Here is a 20,891-nt window from a genome sequence, read left to right as displayed (position 1 = left end):
GAACAATGGAATATTACTGGACATCCATTTTATCAACTTGTTCTTTGGTTCATTTCTTCTTGTTTTGACCTTAGTCCATGCTGTTTCCTTTGCCTGGAATGCCAGTCACTCTTTGTCTACCTAAATCTTTCTCAGCTTAGATGTTACCTACTCAGGGAAACCTCCTTCACAACTCCCACCCCTGCCTAGGTCTGATCTGTCACATGGATTTCTAACCACCCCATCCTTGTCCTTCATAACACTACCAGTAACACTAATGAATTGTGTCATTTCTTGTTATCCGCTTGTCTTCCCCACTAGGTTGTAAAAGCCACTTGAGCAGTAATGGTATCTGTCTTATAGCAATAGTAAGAGCTGAATAAATATTTATTTATTATATATATATTTATTATATATATTATTTATATATATTATTTATTTATTATATATAAATAATATATATATATAAATATACTATTATTAATACATTTAATAAATATTTCAAGTAAAACAACTTGATTCACTGAAAGCTATAGAAAAAGTGACCTTGAGATTATTCATGTATTCAAACTACATCACTAAATCACTTGTCTTTTGAATATCTTCTTTCAATTCTCATTCCAGGTCCAAAATAAATGCCACTTCTTCCATCAAGCATTTTATGAAGTCCCTAACTTAGATTATATTATTTATGAACACATTGTATTCCCTTCCTAGACTGAGATCTCTTTGAGGGTAGGATATGTGTCTGATTCCTCTTTTAAAGTAATAAGCATGTAATATGTTTCTGATGAAGGAATTTATAATAAATACATACATCTATCTGACAAATAGCAATTGGGCCCAGGTTTGTGTGGTCTGTTGAATATTTTATATATAGTACTGCTTCTCAAAACTGAATGTGTATACCTGGGGATCTCGTTAAAATGCAGATTCTGGGCCGGGCGCGGTGGCTCAAGCCTGTAATCCCAGCACTTTGGGAGGCCGAGACGGGCGGATCACGAGGTCAGGAGATCGAGACCATCCTGGCTAACATGGTGAAACCCCGTCTCTACTAAAAAATACAAAAAAAAAAAAAACTAGCCGGGCGACATGGCGGGCGCCTGTAGTCCCAGCTGCTTGGGAGGCTGAGGCAGGAGAATGGCGTAAACCCAGGAGGCGGAGCTTGCAGTGAGCTGAGACCCGGCCACTGCACTCCAGCCTGGGCGGCAGAGCAAGACTCCGTCTCAAAAAAAAAAAAAAAAAAAAATGCAGATTCTGATGCAGTGGGTTTGGGCAAGACAGGATGCTGCATTTCTTTTTCTATTTCTTTTTCTTTTTCTTTTTCTTTTTTTTAGCTGAGTACAGGGAACTTTATTGGTGGTACATGACAAAGTGGGGCTCCCTAGGCCCTTCCCTCTTCAGGGGGTCTGCATGGAAATTGTGAGGAGGGGAGATTCTCAGTGTGGTGGGGACTGAGTGTGGCAGGGATTCCCAAGCAGCTGAGGGCCTCTCTCTTTCTCTCATGCTCTCACTGGAGCTGATGGTCCTGGGGTGTTACTCCTTGGAGGCCATGTGGACCATGGGGTCCACCACCCTGCTGCTGTAGCCAGATTCATTGTCATACCAGGAAATGAGTTTCACAAAGTGGTTTCTAGCAAGTTCCCAGGCACGGGCGATACTGTTGGTTGGCTGACTGCACTTTGAGAAGGGTTTAAAGCAGGGGTTCACATTGTTAATTTTAAAACTAGCAATCTATGAAGTGCATCAGGTCAACTTGAATAAAAACACTATGACAGCCAGGTTTGCCAGTTTGCAGAAACTATCTAACTCTTCTCTCTCACATCAATGTTTGTAAAATTAATGTGTTATAGTGGAAAATAACATGCAGATTAAACAAGAAAATTTTTATCTTTTTTTCAAGAATATAGCTGGCTATCTTTAAGAAAGATGATATATCCTAAATAGTTTTGCAAGTAATTTTCTTTTTTCTTTCTTGCATTTGATGTCTAAATAATTTTGGACATCTTTTTATTACACCATATTTCTGTCTTATTCTTAAACCTGATAACACTTGATTTGCCTTCTATAACCTATTTATTTCAAGTGTTCATATTTGAATTTCTTTGGGAAGAAAGTAAATCTGATGGCTCACTGATGTTTGAAAAGCCTGAATAAAATTGGAAAGGCCACAGAGTTAGGAGAACTGACTAGCTAAACTGCTACAGTATGCATTTGGTATTACAGGAGGGAAAAGTACAATTATTCTTTACCTGAAAGTGACTTCTTACAGCTAGCGCATTGTGCTCTTTCCAAATTCAGCAGCAGTTGTATCAGTAGTGCCATTGAACCTGGGCATATTTACTATTCCTTTCAACATTCAAAATAAACATAGTGTTGCTTTTTCTTAAAGCATTAGTGAAATTATGGAAAATCACTTAAAACCTGGATACATCATCACAGTAGAGTTTATTATGAAAGCATGTAGTATGTATCCAAAGCCCTAACACATGGGATGGACGTTTTACTGCTACCCAGATTTGTGTTGAACGAAAACATTGCGTACTGGAAAGGAGAATTCAACAATGAACTGTTGAAATTGTGAGATTAATGGTTTAAAAGCTTTACACCTGTTTACAATTTGGGGCCAAAAAGGCAGGCTTCATTTTTCATATGTTTGATGAAAACTGGCTTAAGATATTTATAAATAGAATAAAGAGCAAAACTGCACAAACTTGCACATTGGAAAGTGCAAGAAGTTCCCGTTATTGCAGTAAACATATGTACTCTTCTAAAAAGATGAGAATTGAAGACTCAGCCAGTCAGATGAGTTTTTTCATGAACCCATTGTGGAAATCATTGGATTAACTGAGTCAAAGTGATTATGCATTCTTCATCTATTTAGTTAGCACTTTGTATCGTTATATATAGTTTACAATACATGTATAACTTGTAGCTATAAGCATTTTGTGTCATTAAAGCTCTCTCTCACACTCACACACACACACAAAAATAAAGCAGGGGTTCAAAATCTTGGCTTCTTCTTGAATCTACCCAGGAATAAGCCTCAAAGAAATACTGATGCTCTCGAATCCTAATCTCAGAGATTCTCATTTTTTGGGTCTGGGCTGCAGCTTTGCCATCAGGATTTTTTTTAAAAAACTTCCCAGGTGTTAGCCTTAGAGGAAGATGGGTGAGGGTTATATAGGAATTCTCTATACTGTCTCTCTACTACTAATTTAGGGCATGAGAAATGCTGATTTTAAGTTACAAGACCCAGGTTAACTCCTGAACTTCATGCAAGTCCACTAGTCTTCAAATGGTCGATGCATGCTCAGAAATAGTCTTAGTCTTTAAATCTATTTGATGTATACCTTGGGTTCAAAATATTTGTATGAGTATCTTGCTGACCTGGATTTGCAAATCCGTTTCCTATCTCAAGATACCTGACCGTTTGCAGGTCAGTTCCCAACCTGTACGACTTTTTCAAGGTTTCAAGGTTGAAGATCAACAATATCGCTTTTCAGGTTAAATAGCATGATGAAGTTGGCTGCCTTATATGATGTCATCCTAAATGACAGACTAAATTGCCTCTCAAATTCCAAAAAGCAAGAACAACCAATTTTTCAAAATAAAATTAAATAGGTACTGCTTTAACCTACTGAATTCGACAAAAAAGTATAAATTATAATCCTTTCAAAAGGCAGTCCTACAAGGTATCTGAAAGAAGATATAAATGAGAACATAAATATACATGCCAAGTGGAAGAGGCTTTGGTTTGGGAGTACACAGCCAGTTCCAATGCTGGTTTTGAGCTATAAGGCCGTCAGCAAAGGTTTAAAGGGGGACCCTGGCTACTTTTCTCAAAGAGCTGCAAAAAGCTTTTCTTGAGCCATTCCAATCCCATGCTATTAACAATCCTCTTGTTCTATATATATGGAAAAGGAGGCCAGCCTTGCTAAATTCATCCCTGGACCTCTTGAGAGCCGTGGGTCTGAGACTATCCTTCCAAGGCTTTGAAAAGTTGTTGGTGCTATTTTCTTTGTCAAATTGTGTTGGCAATATGCCTTCAGGAAGCTTGGTGATAAAAGGGTGTGATGAATAGAATTTGTATGTTTAGAATACCCAGAAGCTTTAGGGTGAGTTATGGAAGGGACACATTTCACACAACTTTCCCTAGATTTGCTTACAGATTTCCAAATGTTCCCTGGGGGCGTGGTTCTCTTCTTACTCACCCTGGAGTTCAGGGACACTGCAGTCAGCAATTTCCCTTTGCAGTGGGTTTGGGGAGGTGGATTCCGTTGCAGTACAAATAGTTCCATGTTCCCTCTACCTCTTAGCAGCTTCTTCTGTTTCACTGGAAGAGCATTTTGCATTTCCTGTTTAACCTGATGGTTCAGGCTAAACCAAAACCACCAAATTTTTCCTGGTTTGGGGTCCAAGTAGCAAAGTCTCACTCCACTCCCAGCCTTCCTCAGCAGATGTTCTCCCTCCCCCACCTGTCGAGGTGTCTTCCCAGATCAAGTTAGATTTGTGAGTCTGAGCTGAAGTTTTGTAACTTTGCCTCCCATAGCTCTCAGTTGGAAATAACACTCCCCAAGATGAAGCTTTGCCTAATATAGTAAACCACTCTGTCATTTGGAGAAACAGCTTACTGGAAAGGAGAAAGCATAGATTTGAATTGCTCAAAACTGGCTTTGAATGGCATAACGCTCTGGAAAATGTGTTTGCAGTTTCTTATAAACATATGCTCACCATACGACCCAACAGTCCTACTTCTGGGGATTCTACCCTTGATAAATGAAGCCGTATGTTCACATAAATACATGTACATGAATGTTTGTAGTAGCTTTATTCACAATAGCCAAAAAACTAGAAACAACGTATGTGTCATTCAATGGGTGAATGGTTCAGCAATCAATAGAATACTACTCAGCAATAAAAAGGAATGAACTACCGGGACACTGGCAGAATCTCAAAGGCAGTATGAATGAAAGAAGCCGATCTCAAACTGTTACATAGTGTATGATTCCATTTATATGACATTCCCAAAAAACCAGAATGACAGTGAACCAAATATGCAAAACCATAGTGAAGAACAACAGATCAGTGATTGCCAGAGGTTGGGAGGCTGGGAGGAGGGTCTGACTATAAAAGGATAATGTAAGTGAATTTTTGGGGGGTGATGGAATAGTTTTGTATCCTAATTACAGTTGTGGTTATATAAATCTATACATGTGTTAGAATTCATAGAACTACACACCAAAAGGAAAAATATCCATTTTACTCTATAAGTTAAAAAAAATAAACTGTCTTTGAATCTAGGCACTACTCTTTTTTTTTTTTTTTTTTTTTTGCTATTTGACTAAGGATATGGTATTTGACTTCCTTAAGGCTTGATTTCCTCATTTATAAAGTGGCATTGTTAATAATAGTCATCTCATAAAGCTGATGAAGAGATTATATGAGGCCATATGTAGGAAAGAGTCAGGTATACGGTAGGCACACAATAAATGTTGCATTCCTTTCTTTCTTTCCTCTTTCCTTTCTTTCCTATATGTGTTGGGGTTTAGAAGTCTGTGTTTTAGGGGCCCTGATATTCCTTAGGAGCCAGAGTGGTGAGCTTGAAAAGAGCAAGACACGGCAACTCCTATCATAGTACATAGACATTAAAATTTTTTTAAAAGACAACTTTCCCAGGGTAAATCAAAGACAAACTTTCTTTCTCCACCTTGCCTCCGTCTCCTTTTAAAAATGGTTCTAGGAGGTGTTTTCAGATAGAAGATGAATTTTAAGGTATCTGCTCAGGCTTTACGTGTCTTTAGAAGTGTGTAAAAAAAAAAAAAAAACCAACATTTTACATTTTGGTTTTTTGTTATTAGGGTCTGACTTTACCTAGAACAGATGACACCTGAGGGTATAGGGTGCACTAACTAGGGCAGGGAGAACGCACACTTGCTAATAATTATTGCTGTAGCTATGGCTGCTGTGGCTGATCAGATGGAACCTGCCAAGGGTCTGATCTTGCTTCTCTGAAGTCCAGAAACCTGGTCATTTAAGGTTGGGGTGGGCTCGTCTTTCATTTCAGGGGCCTCATGCTACCATTGGTGGTTCTGGTGGCTCTTTCGTTTACGAAATTCTATATTTAAATGAATATATATGAAATCCAGGTTGTTTAATTAAAGTTAGACTGAGGAAAGGAACTACAAATGCAGGAAAAGAGTGTGTGTGTGAATGTATGTGTGTGTGCGCATTTGTGTGAGTGTGTGTGCATGGCCGTCTGGGTTTTTTAAGGACATACTAGGGGGCTAAATGCCTGGGACCTCCACTTCCTCCAATTTGATGAAGACTGCTTGTGGTTTCCTCCCAGTCAGATCATCTAGCACTGGGAGAGATGGCCATGCCCTGCCTTTATGTGTTTGAAATCTGTGCTCCATTCAAATGCCTCTGTTCTCACTTGACATAACTGTGCTTAGGATATGTGGGGGCAGATGGGTGTGGGATGGACTTGAATGGCAAGACAACCCCAGACCCTCTAGAAGTATGCTCTGAACAACCCCAAGGGGTTCCTGAGGTCTGTTACAGTCTCTCTATCACTGATCTCCAAGATCAAGGGCCCAATGTGCCACCCAAAGCCTTTATGGTGATTAGGCTATTTATTGTTAACAACAATTTCATTTCCACTCCTAACTCTCTGAGGGAGGGATATATTTCCCAGCCCTATTGACCAATGAGACGTTACAAGACACGATGCGAGGAGAGGCTTGAAACTCACCTATGATTGCACGTTTTTCTATTTCCACCATCACTGCAAGCACATGCCCCTGCTAGCCCACTGATCAAAGAAGGATGAGAGACATGTGGGGCTGACCTGCACCCAACCTATGCCTTGAGCCTTAATCCTCTGACTCCCAGCTGACTCAGAGACATAAGTGAGAATAAGGTAGTGATGTTTTAAGCCACTGAAATTTGGACTGCTGTGTTACACAGCATTATTGTGGCAATGGTTAACTGCTACAGCCCTATTCCTGCCAAAGTATAGCATAATCCATTGGATGGGAAAAGGATCCTTATGCAAAACTTTATTGTCCCTTCTACAAAGCAGCCTTGCTATGCCAGTGGCAGTCAGCCCAGCATACCCTCTTTCACACTTCTTCACTAAGGATCTAGTGTCCCACATCAACATCCACTGATCTCCTCTTCCTCTTCCTTATCAACATCCTCTGCACTCTCTAAGATGCCCAATCATCCCTAGTCTTGCTGTGACAATGTACTTGTAAATGAAGCACACCATTGCAAAGTTGTTTTCACTTTTTCATTCCACTCTGTTCTTTCTGTGCAGTTTCTTATTTAGGGTGTTTTTTTAGCATAGTCATTCAATCAAAATTACACTCTTTCTAACACTCTCCATAATGGAACAGTAAGCAACAGCAAGAATGTGCCACAGGGACATTCAACACATTCAACATTTTCCCTTTTCAGAAGCAATGTTAGCCAAACCTAGATTTCAGGAAACCAATACTTATCTCCAATATGTGAGTGTTATAGTTACTTAGGAATACTCAGTGAATGACAAAAAGAGAATCAGCATAAAAATTTACATTACTAAAGTTTCAGGCATAAAATTATCCTTCCCACTGGCCCAATTGAACTCCCTCACTGTTAGTAAGACACGCAAATACTTAAGACATCTTTATTTTATAAAAACATCATTTTCACTCATATGCCTGGCACATGGTAGACATTCCACAAATATTTACCGAGATGAATATGTGTCTTTCTTTTTCCCAGAGAGAAGATGCCCCCTGAGAAGTAAATCTGTCTTCCTTCAGCACGCTTCACCCCATTGACCAGCCATGGTTGTTTCCCATCTTCACTAAAGTTGTTCTGAATGTGGTAATGTGATTTTCTAAGCAATGTATATGTTCTTCCATGCGTTAAAGGAGGCGTGACAGAAATCAGTGAATTTTTTTCTTTTTATTCTATCTCCTTCTACTCCTCCCAAGTTGTCTCAATACAATTCATTTTCCAGCACTGCTATAAAATTGGGAATGTTTTTGACATTCTACAGTCAAAGGTGTGTTCAGAAGCACTTAGAAGTCACCAATGTGAAGAACTCACCATGTGTCACAGTCATTAATATTGTTTGTCAAATATTTCCATCTCGCTGCCTTTTGAGCGCATGGTGGGATTACACTTCCTGGCCCTTTGTGGCTAGATGGGGCAGTGGGTCAAGGGGCCACAACTAGAGGTAATATGTGTCACTTCTGGGCCAGAGAATTTAAGTGCCAGGGTGGGGCTCTCTGGGGCTCTCCCTCCCTCTGTCATAGTGATTCCTAACATTCAAGATCAGATACTCAGTCAGCTTCAATCCCCATGTGGAGTTGACCCCGGATGAACCAGGCTGGTCATGTGGCATAAGCGATAAAAATGGTATAAGTCTCTGTTGTTTATGGACCACCAAGATTTTGGGGGTGTTTGTTTTCACAGCATATCCTGGCCTAGCCTGATAAAGTATCTGACCAGAGTATTTTGCCATAATTTACCATGACTTTACAAACCACCTAGCATAAAATGAAAGCATAGGTAGCATTTCTAAGGATCTCAGGGATCAAGGAAAACATCAAAATGTCGAAGTTTTGTCTAGACCCCTGTACAGATGCTGCTTTGCTCATCTCTGTGTTACCAACAGGCTGGAATAATGGGCTCAGATGACTTCCTTCTACACCTGTGGCTCCTAAAAGGCAACGCCTTATAGGATGGCTTGTGCCTGGAAGGACACTAGAGGAGTCTTTGATACATCCACAGAAATCCTATCCTATGCCCACAGGAAAACAGCACAGGGTGAATATACTGCCTTAAAAATGCTTTAGAATTTTTTTTTAAATCATGAAGTCAGACCAGCCATCATAAGAGTAGATGTTGGAGATGATTTAATGCAGTAGTTCATATCTTGATCCTGGACATTTAAAAATCCTGAGGTCTAGTCCATCAATCAGTCAACAAATACTGTTTTTAGTATCTACTCTATTATAGGCTTTTCACTGGTGATTGGGATGCTGCAGTAAACAAGACAATTAAGAGCTCCTTTTCTCAAAAAGCTTGTATTCTAGTAGACGGCGACAAAGCAATAAATGTATACACAGGCAAATAAAACATGTCAGGTATGGATGTGTACCATGATGAAGATAAAATAGTGTAATGATTTATATATAACACAATTGCCAAACTATGACCCATGGGCCAAATCCAACCTGCAGCCTGTTTTTGTATGGCCTGTTAGGTAAGAACAATTTTTTACATTTTCCAATGGTTGAAACAAATTTTTTTTTTTTTTTAATTTCATGATGCAGGAAAATTACATAAAATTCAATTTTTAGTGTCCATAAAGTTTTATGGGAGCACAGTCACACCTTACATGATCTTCCCTGGCTACTTCTCCAACCTCAACAACTGCACTTCTGGCCTCCACTCACCCCACCTCCAGCTGCACCAGCTCCCTGGCTAATACCCAGATATCAAAGCCAACTTGCTGTGCCAACCATGGCCACTGCATTGATGGTTGCCTCTGTCTCTCTTATTTCCTTCAGGACTCTGCAGAGACATAACTGAATCAGAAAGGTCTCCTCTGATTTACTCAGTACTGTATCAGCTCCCCCTACTTGATTTTCTTCATAGCATTTGTCACACCTGACATGTTACAGATTTGCATATTGTCTGCCTCTACCCACCATACTTGGAATGCAAATTCCAAGAGAATTGAAACATTGTCTTATTTCCTCCTGCATTCTCAGCCCCTAGACTTATTTCCTACTTCATTCCCAGCCCCTAGATCAGTGCCTAGATATATAGGTGCCCAATAAATACCTGTTGAAAAAAATAAATGAATGAACTGTCAAATATTGGAAAGCTCTAATGACAGACAAGGGAGATTGTTTATGAACTAAGACATCACAACCAGCTAAGGCTTCATGATGCAGTAGCAGGGGGCCTCAGGGTGACTTTGCTGTATAATGCCCTAGTGTCTTGGTAGGGACTGCAAGAACTAGTGGCAAGGAAGACAGAAAAGTGAACCTACCACCAGAAAAGCAAGGGAAGAAGAAATGCTTCCATCTCATCTTTGTCTCATCTCAGTCACATTCCCAATTATATACAGTTTCCACTGTCTCTGTTCATCCTAAGTTGTAGAAAAAAGTTGAGCCTAGAAATGTGCTCAGAAACCATTTTACTGTCATTTCTGTGCCTATTCTGTAGCACCTCTATTCATTTGTGGTAATAATAAATGTATCTGGGAGTCCCAGATCTTATTACCTCAAGTTCTACATGGAATCATGTGTGTGTGCAAATACCATATTCTCATTCCAGAAATTGTCTTTGGGATTTATAGTAAAGGTTTATCCACAGGTCCAAAACAGGATTTTTATGTTAAGAAATAAGTCATACAAGGAAATACTATATTGAACATATAAGATATCGAGGGTTCTATTGTATCCTGGGTACCAATAATATGCTATAGTGATATAAAAGTTTCAGTCACCAGTTATAAGTGAGAAACTGGATTAAAACAGATGTGTATAGAAGCATATGATTCAACACATTTAACTACAAGGTCATAAATAAAGAAGAAATTAATGGAAAGTATTTCAGATGTCTTTTGTGCCAAGGACTGTGCCTGACAGAAAAGTGGACAAGAGTTTGCTGGGCCATTTGACCAACATCAAAGTCAATGGACTTCCCTGTACATGACTTTGGAACTGGAAATAGGGCAGGGAGTAGGAGTGGGACTGCTTCCTGGAATTAAATATGGAAAATACACCTCAGTCCTTGTTATTCGATTCACTGTAGAGACGATTTCAGGAGAAGGCAAGCGACACAAAGGTAAAGAAATCTTGTGAGCCATGTGGCTTCTCATGAAAGTTAGAAGTATCCCACATTCCTGTGGATCTTGGACTGATTTGAGTCTTACACAGAATGTGAATGACTCCATCACCCACCAATATTCTTCTACCAGTGTAATTAAGAAACCGGGTGGATAAAAAAAAAAAGATAGTATACAGGGAAGATAAAGCAAAAAGAAACAAATTCTGTCAGAAAAAGTTGTGAAAGCCTACCATGGCCTGGTATTCCTTTGTTGCAATAGTGACATGTCTTCATGACTCACAAAATTGCTGTGGACAAGAACTGTTTATTAAATAAACTAGAAATAGTGCTGGCCAGAAGACCAATGTGAATGACAGGAGAGTGAGGATGTAGATACTTATTTACCAAATGTCCAGAGTGTCTACCACATTGTACTTAGGGCTGTCACATACAGATGTGTCTATATGCATGGAGCACCCTAGAGTTGTGTAGTGCACATCGTGTACAACTGTCTATGACTGTCTGAGCTGTATTAAAAAAACTGGAGAAAATAGAAACAGAAATAAATACTACATCTAGGCTGTAATCTGATTATATGAATGAACCATGCATAGGTACTGGGTTAACCTTATTTCTAGAGGAAAACGTGTTCTTCTTAGACTGAGAAACTTAACAGCTAAACAGTATACACAGTAGATTTGAAATCTTAAGTTGAGATTTTCAAACAGATTTGTCTCAATTCACATGTTCCAGGCACTGCTGACTCCAAACAGCTATACTTGCAAGCACAAGTGGCAAGACTAACGAAATTAGGAGGCCTTACACGCAAACGGCATTAAGCACAATTGTCCAGAGTACTAGTAGCTATTTCATGATTGCTACAGGAAAAACACAATTCTTCACAGACACATAGAACTATCGTAGAGGCAATGCTAGTCTAAGCTGGAAAAGTGGACAATGTTTAAAGCTAGGAAGTGAAAACTGGACTGGGGGTGGCTGGAGGACAACCTAGCAGCAAAATTGGCATCACCATCCATTCTGGAAAAGAAGTGGTTAGAAGAGGAGAGGGTGAGGAGAAAGAAATACACATGGACCAAGTACTGAGGAAGACCATGGAAATTTCTTATCATAAATAAAACATTTTATTTCAAAAAGTAAAAACAAAAAAAATACCACCACCCTAAACCATTACCATCATGAACATCTTTTCACACTACATTTTAATTTTAACAAGAAGAACTTTAACGTTTAGAAACATTATTTCCTCTTAGGTTTTATATTCTAAAAGTTAGGGAAAAAAGAAAACTATGACCAATATTATACATCTCACTATCGCTTACCACTCTGTCACATCTATGCCAAAACTTCTGTTTAACTATAGGCAATCCTTTCCTTCATATTAGAAATAATTTAATCGGGCGAGGGGTTGGGTGGATATAAGTTCAGTATATGTAGCTTCACTTTTTAAAGGAAATTCTGATATATTCTGAAAAAAATGCCAATCGTATTAGTAAGTATAGAATGAAAAAAATTGCTAATCATATTAGTAAGTATATAATGCTGCATCCTCCACGCGTAACGACTTGTTTTCTGTCACATGCCAATTCAGTTGCTTTCCTTCGTTGCTCCATTCAACAAATTTTTATATTAACAGTACATTCAAAGCATTTAAAACTTCACAGTGCCGGGCCGGGCGCGATGGCTCACGCCTGTAATCCTAGCACTTTGGGAGGCCAAGGCAGGCAGATCATGAGGTCAGGAGATCGAGACCATCCTGGCTAATACAGTGAAACCCCGTCTCTACTAAAAATACAAAAAATTAGCCGGGCATGGTGGCACGCACCTGTAATCCCAGCTACTCGAGAGGCTGAGGCAGGAGAATCGCTTGAACCTGGGAGGCGGAGGTTGCAGTGAGCCGAGATTGCATCACTGCACTCCAGCCTGGGCGACAGAGTGAGACTCCATCTTAAATAAATAAATAAATAAATAAATAAATAAATAAATAAATAAATAAATAAAACTTCACAGTGCCCAGGACACCTGAGACATTCTTGGTGCTTGCGCTCTTTAAAAGAGCTCAGCAACCTAAAGAATATGACTTACGTCCAACAATTCAGAGTCTCCTTTGCTATACCATCAGATAAAGTAATGTTTTACAAGGGAAATGGAAATATTTTAAAACTTGAGGAGCCCAGCACATCTAAAGGATTTCCGTTTTATGAACTTACGACAAAGCTGGACAGTCTGAAACGTCTTACTTGCTTCAAACAAGTCAGACAGTTTTCTCCTGTTACCTATGCTTACATTCACACTGCCATTGACCTATAGTCTGGCCTTGAGATCCAATACGAAGGCTGATGGCAGTACAATGGAGCTGAACACTGTGAGTTCTCCTGTGTACATTTGGAATTTGAAAAGTTAGAAAAGTGCTGGCTACCAAACAAGGTGACTTCCTACTCACCTCCAGCTCAGCGTTCAACATTTTTTAATCTCAACCCCCACCTTCGCCAGGCCACCAACACCAGCCAGGAGCCTTTTAAGACATTTTTCCCCTACGACATTTGAATGCATACCGTATTTTAAAATACATACCATATGTACTCTATGTACGTCTGTGTGTGATGTATCAAAAGAGTAAAACTTTTTCAGCCCTCCACGAACCAATTTCCCCTGCTGGGGGCGATATCACCGCTGTTGAAAATGCATGTCCTAAACAACAGCTACAAAAACTCAAACTCACATTTAATTGTCTTTTCAAGGCCAGAAATTCCTAAATCAATAATGATTTAGCACCACTTCAGTCCAAACAATTACATCCGAATCATTTTCAAAATAGAAGCTTAAAATATATACAATCTATGAAATGCATAAAATTGGGCTAAATATTGTTCCAACAGTCAGTAACATTCTGGTTAATTTTTTGCATTACTCTCCATTCATTAAGCTCTATTTGATGCTTGCTCATAGAACCAAAGATTTCATTAGTGTTGAATTGTACACCTTTCAAGAAGCAAAAAAACCAAACACTCTCTGAGAACACATTTTTCTGAATGACGGCAACTGGTGATTTGCAAAAGCAGATAGAAAATGTCCATAGAAAGCACTGCAATTTTCAATTTACCAAACACATAAACTAACCTCTGCTGCTCACAAAGACCTGAAAATAAATGGCCCACAAAGTTATCAGTCATAAAAACAAATCAATGTTTCATTAAAAAACCACTGTGCCATCTGCATATGCAACTGAGGAGAAATTCTCCATCCAAAAAGATTCCGGACTGCTCATCTTCTACCATAACTTCAAAAAACAACTGACCCCACCCCAGCATTTTCAAATACTCATGGCCAGAAGTTTAATACGAGTAAGGAACAGAACAGTCACTAACAAATGCAGGATATATCCTGTCCAGTCCACTACTAGGATGGTTCTGCATTTTTATATTGTTTCAAAAATAGTGAGGGCAAAGCAAGTCCTCTGTACGAGCCAATAAAAAGAACTTCATCATATTAAAAATTGAGCTCACCTACCTTCACTGGTCCATGTTCGTTACTGGAGCCCTGCACCAGCTGGACGTACAACATCATGAAAATATTCACCACTACCCACTCTCTGTACATTTTGAATATTTCAATATCCACTGATTACTAAGCAGTTGACATCAGGCAGCTAGAGAAAATTGTTTCAAAAGGCATTCTCCAGAAGGAAAGTTTGAAACCTCAAAACTTCACATAGAAAACCAAATAATCAGTTCTGATCAAAATCCAACGAAATTATTTCAATTAGGCAAGGTACGCTTTTTTCGCACAATCTTAGGGGTGGGGAGAGAGAGATGAAAAAAATTAAAATGTTCTCATGCTCCAAAAATAATCAGAAGGTGGACATGTCTTCTACCTGAAATTAGAAAGCACTGTAAATTTATTTCATGTCCAGCAAATTAAAAAAATCTCTCCACCGTATGCCGCAGGTTCCAGTTGCTTTGTAAGGAGGTGGTGTGGTCACCAATGCTTACAGCTACAGAAAACTGGAACCCAACTCTGGATTGAAACTTTTTTGCACAACCTTCATGGAAGCTTGCAGAAGCATGTGTCTTAAATCTGACACAGATTTTGGCAGAAAATGCAGAGAAGTCTTGGCTGTAATCCTGTTGCGTCCCTACCAATAGCAGGGCAGTTTTAAGAACTGACTCAAATGTTCAGGGCTGCTGTTATTTTAAAGCAGATAACCTGTAACATGAAACCCCAGCACATAGCTTTGACCTTTGTATCTCAGTAGGACTGCTTAAGAAGGGACCTCAGATGCTCATGCATCTGCTGCCAATGACACACAGAAAGCAATCAAATATGATTTTGAAAACCTGCACATGCACAAAAATAATAAAAACATCCATCCATACATGCAAAAAAAGGCAAACATACACAAAATGACTTTTTAAACAGAAGCTTAGTAACAGGTATTTCAAATGAAAAACACCGATTTTTAAAGAAACAATGATTAGGTTTATTTGTATGTGCCAGGAAATATACTACATTTCTTGTTACAAAAACCACGTTATCACTTTAGTGTGGAATTCTTTAGAAGCACCGGCTAAATAAGCTTTAGAAATGGAATGCCTTCAATGGCTCAGTCTCATAAATGGCAAAATTCTAGGACACATCGAGACCTGCTCTCCTGCTTTCCACTAGTTCCCAATCTTTGATTTCCAGGTTTTTGCCCTTTCAAACCCATTTTTCGCGTTTCTGAAATCAAGAATGGCTTGAGAAATCTCTTCATTGGTGTTCATCACAAATGGACCTAGGGCAGAAAGAGACATTCAGAAAGTTCTGGGTGGCAATATTTTCCTCTACCACTAGAAATGGTATGTATTTCTGTGGTTCTTAGTTTAAAACAAAACCCGGCCCGGCGCGGTGGCTCAAGCCTGTAATCCCAGCACTTTGGGAGGCCGAGACGGGCGGATCACAAGGTCAGGAGATCGAGACCATCCTGGCTAACACGGTGAAACCTCGTCTCTACTAAAAAATACAGAAAGCTAGCCGGGCGAGGTGGCGGGCGCCTGTAGTCCCAGCTACTCGGGAGGCTGAGGCAGGAGAATGGCGTGAACCTGGGAGGCGGAGCTTGCAGTGAGCTGAGATCCAGCCACTGCACTCCAGCCCGGGCGACAGAGCAAGACTCCGTCTCAAAAAAAAAAAAAAAAAAAAAAAAAAAAAAAAAATCCAAGCACATCTGAAGAGTAAAAGTTTATTTCACAGTGTCCAATCCCCGAGGACTATAAAACGAGTTTTTTGGCTAGGTTTGTGTATGATTATTGATTATAAAGACAAAACTTCAGATAAATGCAATAGCATCTCACCCATTCAGTATAGGGTTCTCACCAGCAATGGTGATCTTTTATATTAAAAAGAGTCTTAGATTTGGTTCTATTACAACCATTTTTGTAGTTATTTTTATAACATTAGCTGATGTCAAGAATTGAACCCATGTGATACAAAGAACTGACAAATCTTATCATAGCTTTGGTGTCTAAGCAGCATATAAGGCTATATACTTATTTGAGGATTCTAAGTCATTTTTTGAAAATTGGCAGCACAATAAACAGAAGATTATAAAAATTTCTAGTCAAAAAGCATCATTTTAAAAAAGTTTTCTAGGGTTGGCAAATGTTTGTTAGGAAGGGCTAAATAGTATGTATTTTAGATTTTGTGGATCAAACAGTGTCTGTCTCAACTACTCAACTCTTTCATCAAAGTGCAAAAGCAACCAGAGATAATGCAAAAGTGAATAGGTATGGCTGTGTCCCAATAAAACTTCATTTACAAAAACATGCAGTGGGCAGATGTAGCCCATGGACCATAGTTTGCTGACCCCTTTGTCTAACTGCTGGGTCTGAACTCAGATTTTGCTAAAAATGTACCGGAAGTCCTCCCCTAACCTACCAGAAGGCAATGTGTGTTTCTTCCCTTTTCTTCATATATTGTATGGGTGGAGAGGCACTGGACTATCTCACTCCCATGATCTGCTAGATGAACAAGGCCAGCTTTTATATGACATTGACAGTGTCTTTAGAACAGTTGACAGACTTGTTCACTCAGTATATGTCCTCATCCAGTCTGCAGAAGTTCCTGACATTCCTTTTATGGAACTGCCTGCTCTAAGGGGCTTTCTCTGGGAGATTCTGATTAATACATAACTGTATTGCTTAGAGAAAATAACACATTCAAACTTCTTAACCACTGTTATCATATCAACATGGATTTGGTGATCACTATAATTTAAATCTTGAGAAGGAAGACACAGGATAATATGTCTTGATGATGCTGAAATCTTTGGAGAGGATGTGGGGAATAGAATACAAGTAGGAAGAAAAAAAACCCAGGCATCTAAATTCATTCATTCAATTACCTATCTCTTAAGTATTTATTGAATGCCCATTAAATGACAGACATTGTGCTAGAAGCTAAAGACATAAAGATGAAAGACAAATAAATGGCAGACTCCCTCTCCTCAAGGACTCAAATCTATCACACAGATATGAAAAGAAATCATTACAAAACTGTGTGAAATATGGAAGGATAAAAGTGTAAAAACTATAAATCAGCACAGAAAGGGGGAGGAGGAGAAATCCAGGAAAGGATTCACAGAGGGAGTGATGTTTGAGCAGTCACACAAGGAGGAAAGGCATGTTCAGGATTAGCGTGCTGGAGGAATACCGGAGGGGATAGGGGTACAGTGGTGGAGAGAGGGATCAAAGGGGGAAAAATGGCGATCTGAAATATAGGAAGAAACCAGACTCTTCTGGACTTTGGATGCAATCTACAGGAAGAAGTTTGGACCTACTTTTGCAGGTGATTATGAATCACTGTAAGGTTAAGTAGGGAGTAATATAATGATTTATAATTTTTAAAGAAAACTTTGGCATCAGGTGTCTAACTTGGGAGGCTGAGTCAATGGTGGAATTGTTAAGGGTATTTGAGATACAGGACACAGGAGGCTTTGGATGGAGCAAGGTGTTTGGTTCTGGATATTTTTTGTTTTTCTTTTCTTTTTTCTTTTTTTCTTTCTTTCTTTTTGAGACTGAGTCTTGCTCTGTCACCCAGGCTGGAGTGCAGGGGTGCGATCTTGGTTCACTGCAACCTCTGCCTCCCAGGTTCAAGTAATTCTCATGCCTCAGCCTCCTCAGTAGCTGGGATTAGAGTCATGCACCACCACGCCCTGCTAAATTTTTGTATTTTTAGTAGAGATGGGGTTTCACCATGTTGGCCAGGCTGGTCTCAAACTCCTGACCTCAAGTGATCTGCCAGCCTCGACCTTCCAAAGTGCCGGGATTACAGGCATGAGCCACCACGCCCGGCCCGGTTCTGGATATTTTAACATAGAGGTACTAGAGACAATAAAGTGGTTTCTCAAGCAGAGGTTTCTGGTACATTGTTGAAACTATGGATCTGGAGCTCATGAGAGAAATTTCATCTGGAAAGGGAGGTTTGGACTATATTAGGTAGGAAAGAATAAGAGAGTTATCATATGCAGAATAAACAATAAACCCAAGAGGGTACCCTGGGGAAGACAACTTTTTAAAGGACACGCAGGGGAAGGGAAATGCAACTTGGAAGATGGGAGCAGGTACTGAGTCAAGGACCAAATTCTTGTGCCTCATAATTTTGCTATAGTTGGGACTTGTGGAGCAGTACTCCCGTCCCCAACTATTTTCCGTAAGAATGGTGTGCTTCTAGGCTTCCATTTTGACACTTTCTGGGGTAGTCTGCCATGTTTCTCAATTTATAATGTGCACATGAATCAGGTGGGAATCTTATTAAAACGCAGATTCTGATTCAGGAGGTCTGGAGTGAGGCCTGAGATTCTGCATTTCTAACTATCTCCCAAGTGATGCTGATACTGCTGGTCCATGGACCACGCTTTAGGGAAACAAGGCTCTGTTATACAGGGAAGCATTGGAAGCTTGGAGTCCCCTAAAGCTAAGTGATGAAGCGTATCTCCTCAAATCTTCAAGGAGAAAACTGAATCCAGAAAGCATGTTTTTAAATTGATCAAGTACAAGGGTTGTGAACAAGAAAATTATTTGATAGTTATCTATAATTCTCTTTCAAATTATAGCTTTCATCACTTCTCTAATGAAGCCTCTGAAGCCCCTCTCTTGTATAAAATCATGCGTATAACCTCTTGTTATGTAGAACTTTGGTATAGTGGAGAGAACATAAGACATGGGATCAGGAGACTAGGGTTTGACTCCTGGCTCCACTGCTAACAATCACTTTCCATTAGAGAAGCTACAGGGCAGAGCAACAGATGACCAGCATGGTAAGAGGCAGAAGGGCAGGGTGTTTGGAAGACAGACAGCCTGAGTGTGAATCCAGCTGTGTGACCTTGAGTAAGCCAATGAACCTTTGACCTTCTGCTTCTTCATCTATAAAATGGGCATGAGAGTACCAACCTCATAGGGTTGTTTTGAAGGTTAAACGGATTAACATTAGCAAAGTGCTTTAACCAATATCTAGGAAATAGTAAATTCTATGCAAGTATCTATTAAGTAAATAAATAAAATATCTGGATTTTATTTTCTTCATCTATAAAAGAGGCATGACCACATCACGGCTAAGGGTATTCTCTATCCTAACATTCTATGACTTCCTGTGCTTAATCTGTGGACGAATAATTAAGGACACACGATGATAAGAGGAGAAAGGGTCTTAGCTAACTCATGAGATTTGTACAAGTTCCCAGTCCAAAGATGGCTGTGGCTGCCTTTAAACACACATAAGTAAAAGAAAAATTTAAATGTCTGAGTTTTTAAAAGTTAAAAAACAAAAACAAAACGCTCTGCTTCTCAGTAACTGAGCTTTCAAAGGACAGATTTATTTTGTATGATTACTCTGAGTTTGTATGTGTAGGCATACCTAGTGTCCCTGTATTCCAAGCCACTGGGAGAGGATCCACATGACCCCAGCGTAGGGTGGCTTTGAGCAGTCCCACTCCTTTGATCTGTCACCTAATTCAGTTAGACTCTTGCTTTTCATTATTGGTACCGAGGAGATTGCCTAAAATAAGACTTCCATCTCACACATCTTTTTCCCACCTAAATGTTAGTTACTAGGAATAAAGATTATGACCCTACTCAGTTTGTCTGAAGGCTTTTTCCAGAAAAACAAACTACAATATTGCAGTGCTGTTCAGCTGAGAGAAAAGGAAATAAGAACCACAAACCTTTGGAATGGAAATCAGATGCATACAAAATGGTTGTCAAATGCTACAGGCCGAGGCAGGGTACAATTTAATGTTCCCCCTGAAGTAGTTAGTAGAACAAAAAAGAATATTTTTAAAGTAATCCTTGTTCTTTAAATTTTTGAGCGGCTGGCGGTTATCTGCAATCATTGTGGGTACCTGGGAATTCATGCAAGGCAGGGAAATGCAATGGGATTTTAATGCATGTTGAATTTAATAATTGGTGAAGTGAATATATGTTTTGTAAGCATTTATCTAAATAATAAAATGTGTTTTAATTGCTTTTAGATGTTCCTTCATTTAATCAAACAACAATGATATTAAGAAGTCAACACCCAAAGAGTTGAAGTAACCGTTATGGGTACTTAAGCCAGGATTTTCTGCCTCTAAGTACAGTACTATTTCCGCTATATCAGTTACCTCTATTCATGTTTTTAAATAAACAAAAAATAACTATTTTCTTAAAAATACTATTCCTAAGACTTTTTTTTTTTTTTTTTTTTTTTTACTAAAATGCAATAGATTACAGGACAGTATTGAAGTCACCTTTATTTTTGATAAAGATAAAAAGGATGTTAAAGTTCCCGATAGACTGTAGAATCTTTTTTTCCAGTTAAAATTCCTTATGACATAATACAAAAATACTATTTTTGTTCTTCCTACAGTTCCAAACTCAATATCCCACACATAATAGGTATTTAAGAAATGTTTCTTTAAAAAAAAAACAGATGAATAAACATCATGTATATATTTCCCTCTGATGACAGAAAAATTAAACAATCCTCAGATTTGTAGATGGAGAGACAGGACAAAAAAAATCCAGCTATTCTTCCCAACAATA

At 39.1% G+C, this 20,891-nt stretch overlaps 2 protein-coding genes across 2 annotated transcripts in view; both read right to left on the bottom strand.

The window, feature by feature from the left end:
• The window catches only part of VEGFD (vascular endothelial growth factor D), a 40,390-nt gene extending 25,194 nt beyond the window's left edge, over nt 1-15,196 (bottom strand). Inside the window, exon 1 of the mRNA XM_033201265.1 lies at nt 14,347-15,196. Within this exon, the coding sequence (XP_033057156.1) occupies nt 14,347-14,436 (90 nt within the window). The 5' untranslated portion in view covers nt 14,437-15,196. The remainder of the gene's footprint in view (nt 1-14,346) is intronic.
• A 96-nt stretch (nt 15,197-15,292) lies between these two features.
• Nucleotides 15,293-20,891, bottom strand: part of PIR (pirin) — a 104,185-nt gene continuing 98,586 nt past the window's right edge. Inside the window, exon 11 of the mRNA XM_033201418.1 lies at nt 15,293-15,610. Within this exon, the coding sequence (XP_033057309.1) occupies nt 15,498-15,610 (113 nt within the window). The 3' untranslated portion in view covers nt 15,293-15,497. The remainder of the gene's footprint in view (nt 15,611-20,891) is intronic.

This window comes from Trachypithecus francoisi, unplaced genomic scaffold, assembly GCF_009764315.1.
Source record: "Trachypithecus francoisi isolate TF-2019V2 unplaced genomic scaffold, Tfra_2.0 Lachesis_group6, whole genome shotgun sequence".
NCBI classification, from domain to species: Eukaryota; Metazoa; Chordata; class Mammalia; order Primates; family Cercopithecidae; genus Trachypithecus; species Trachypithecus francoisi.
The sequence above is the reverse complement of the archived record's forward strand: the minus strand, read 5'-3'. Positions and strand labels throughout refer to the sequence as shown.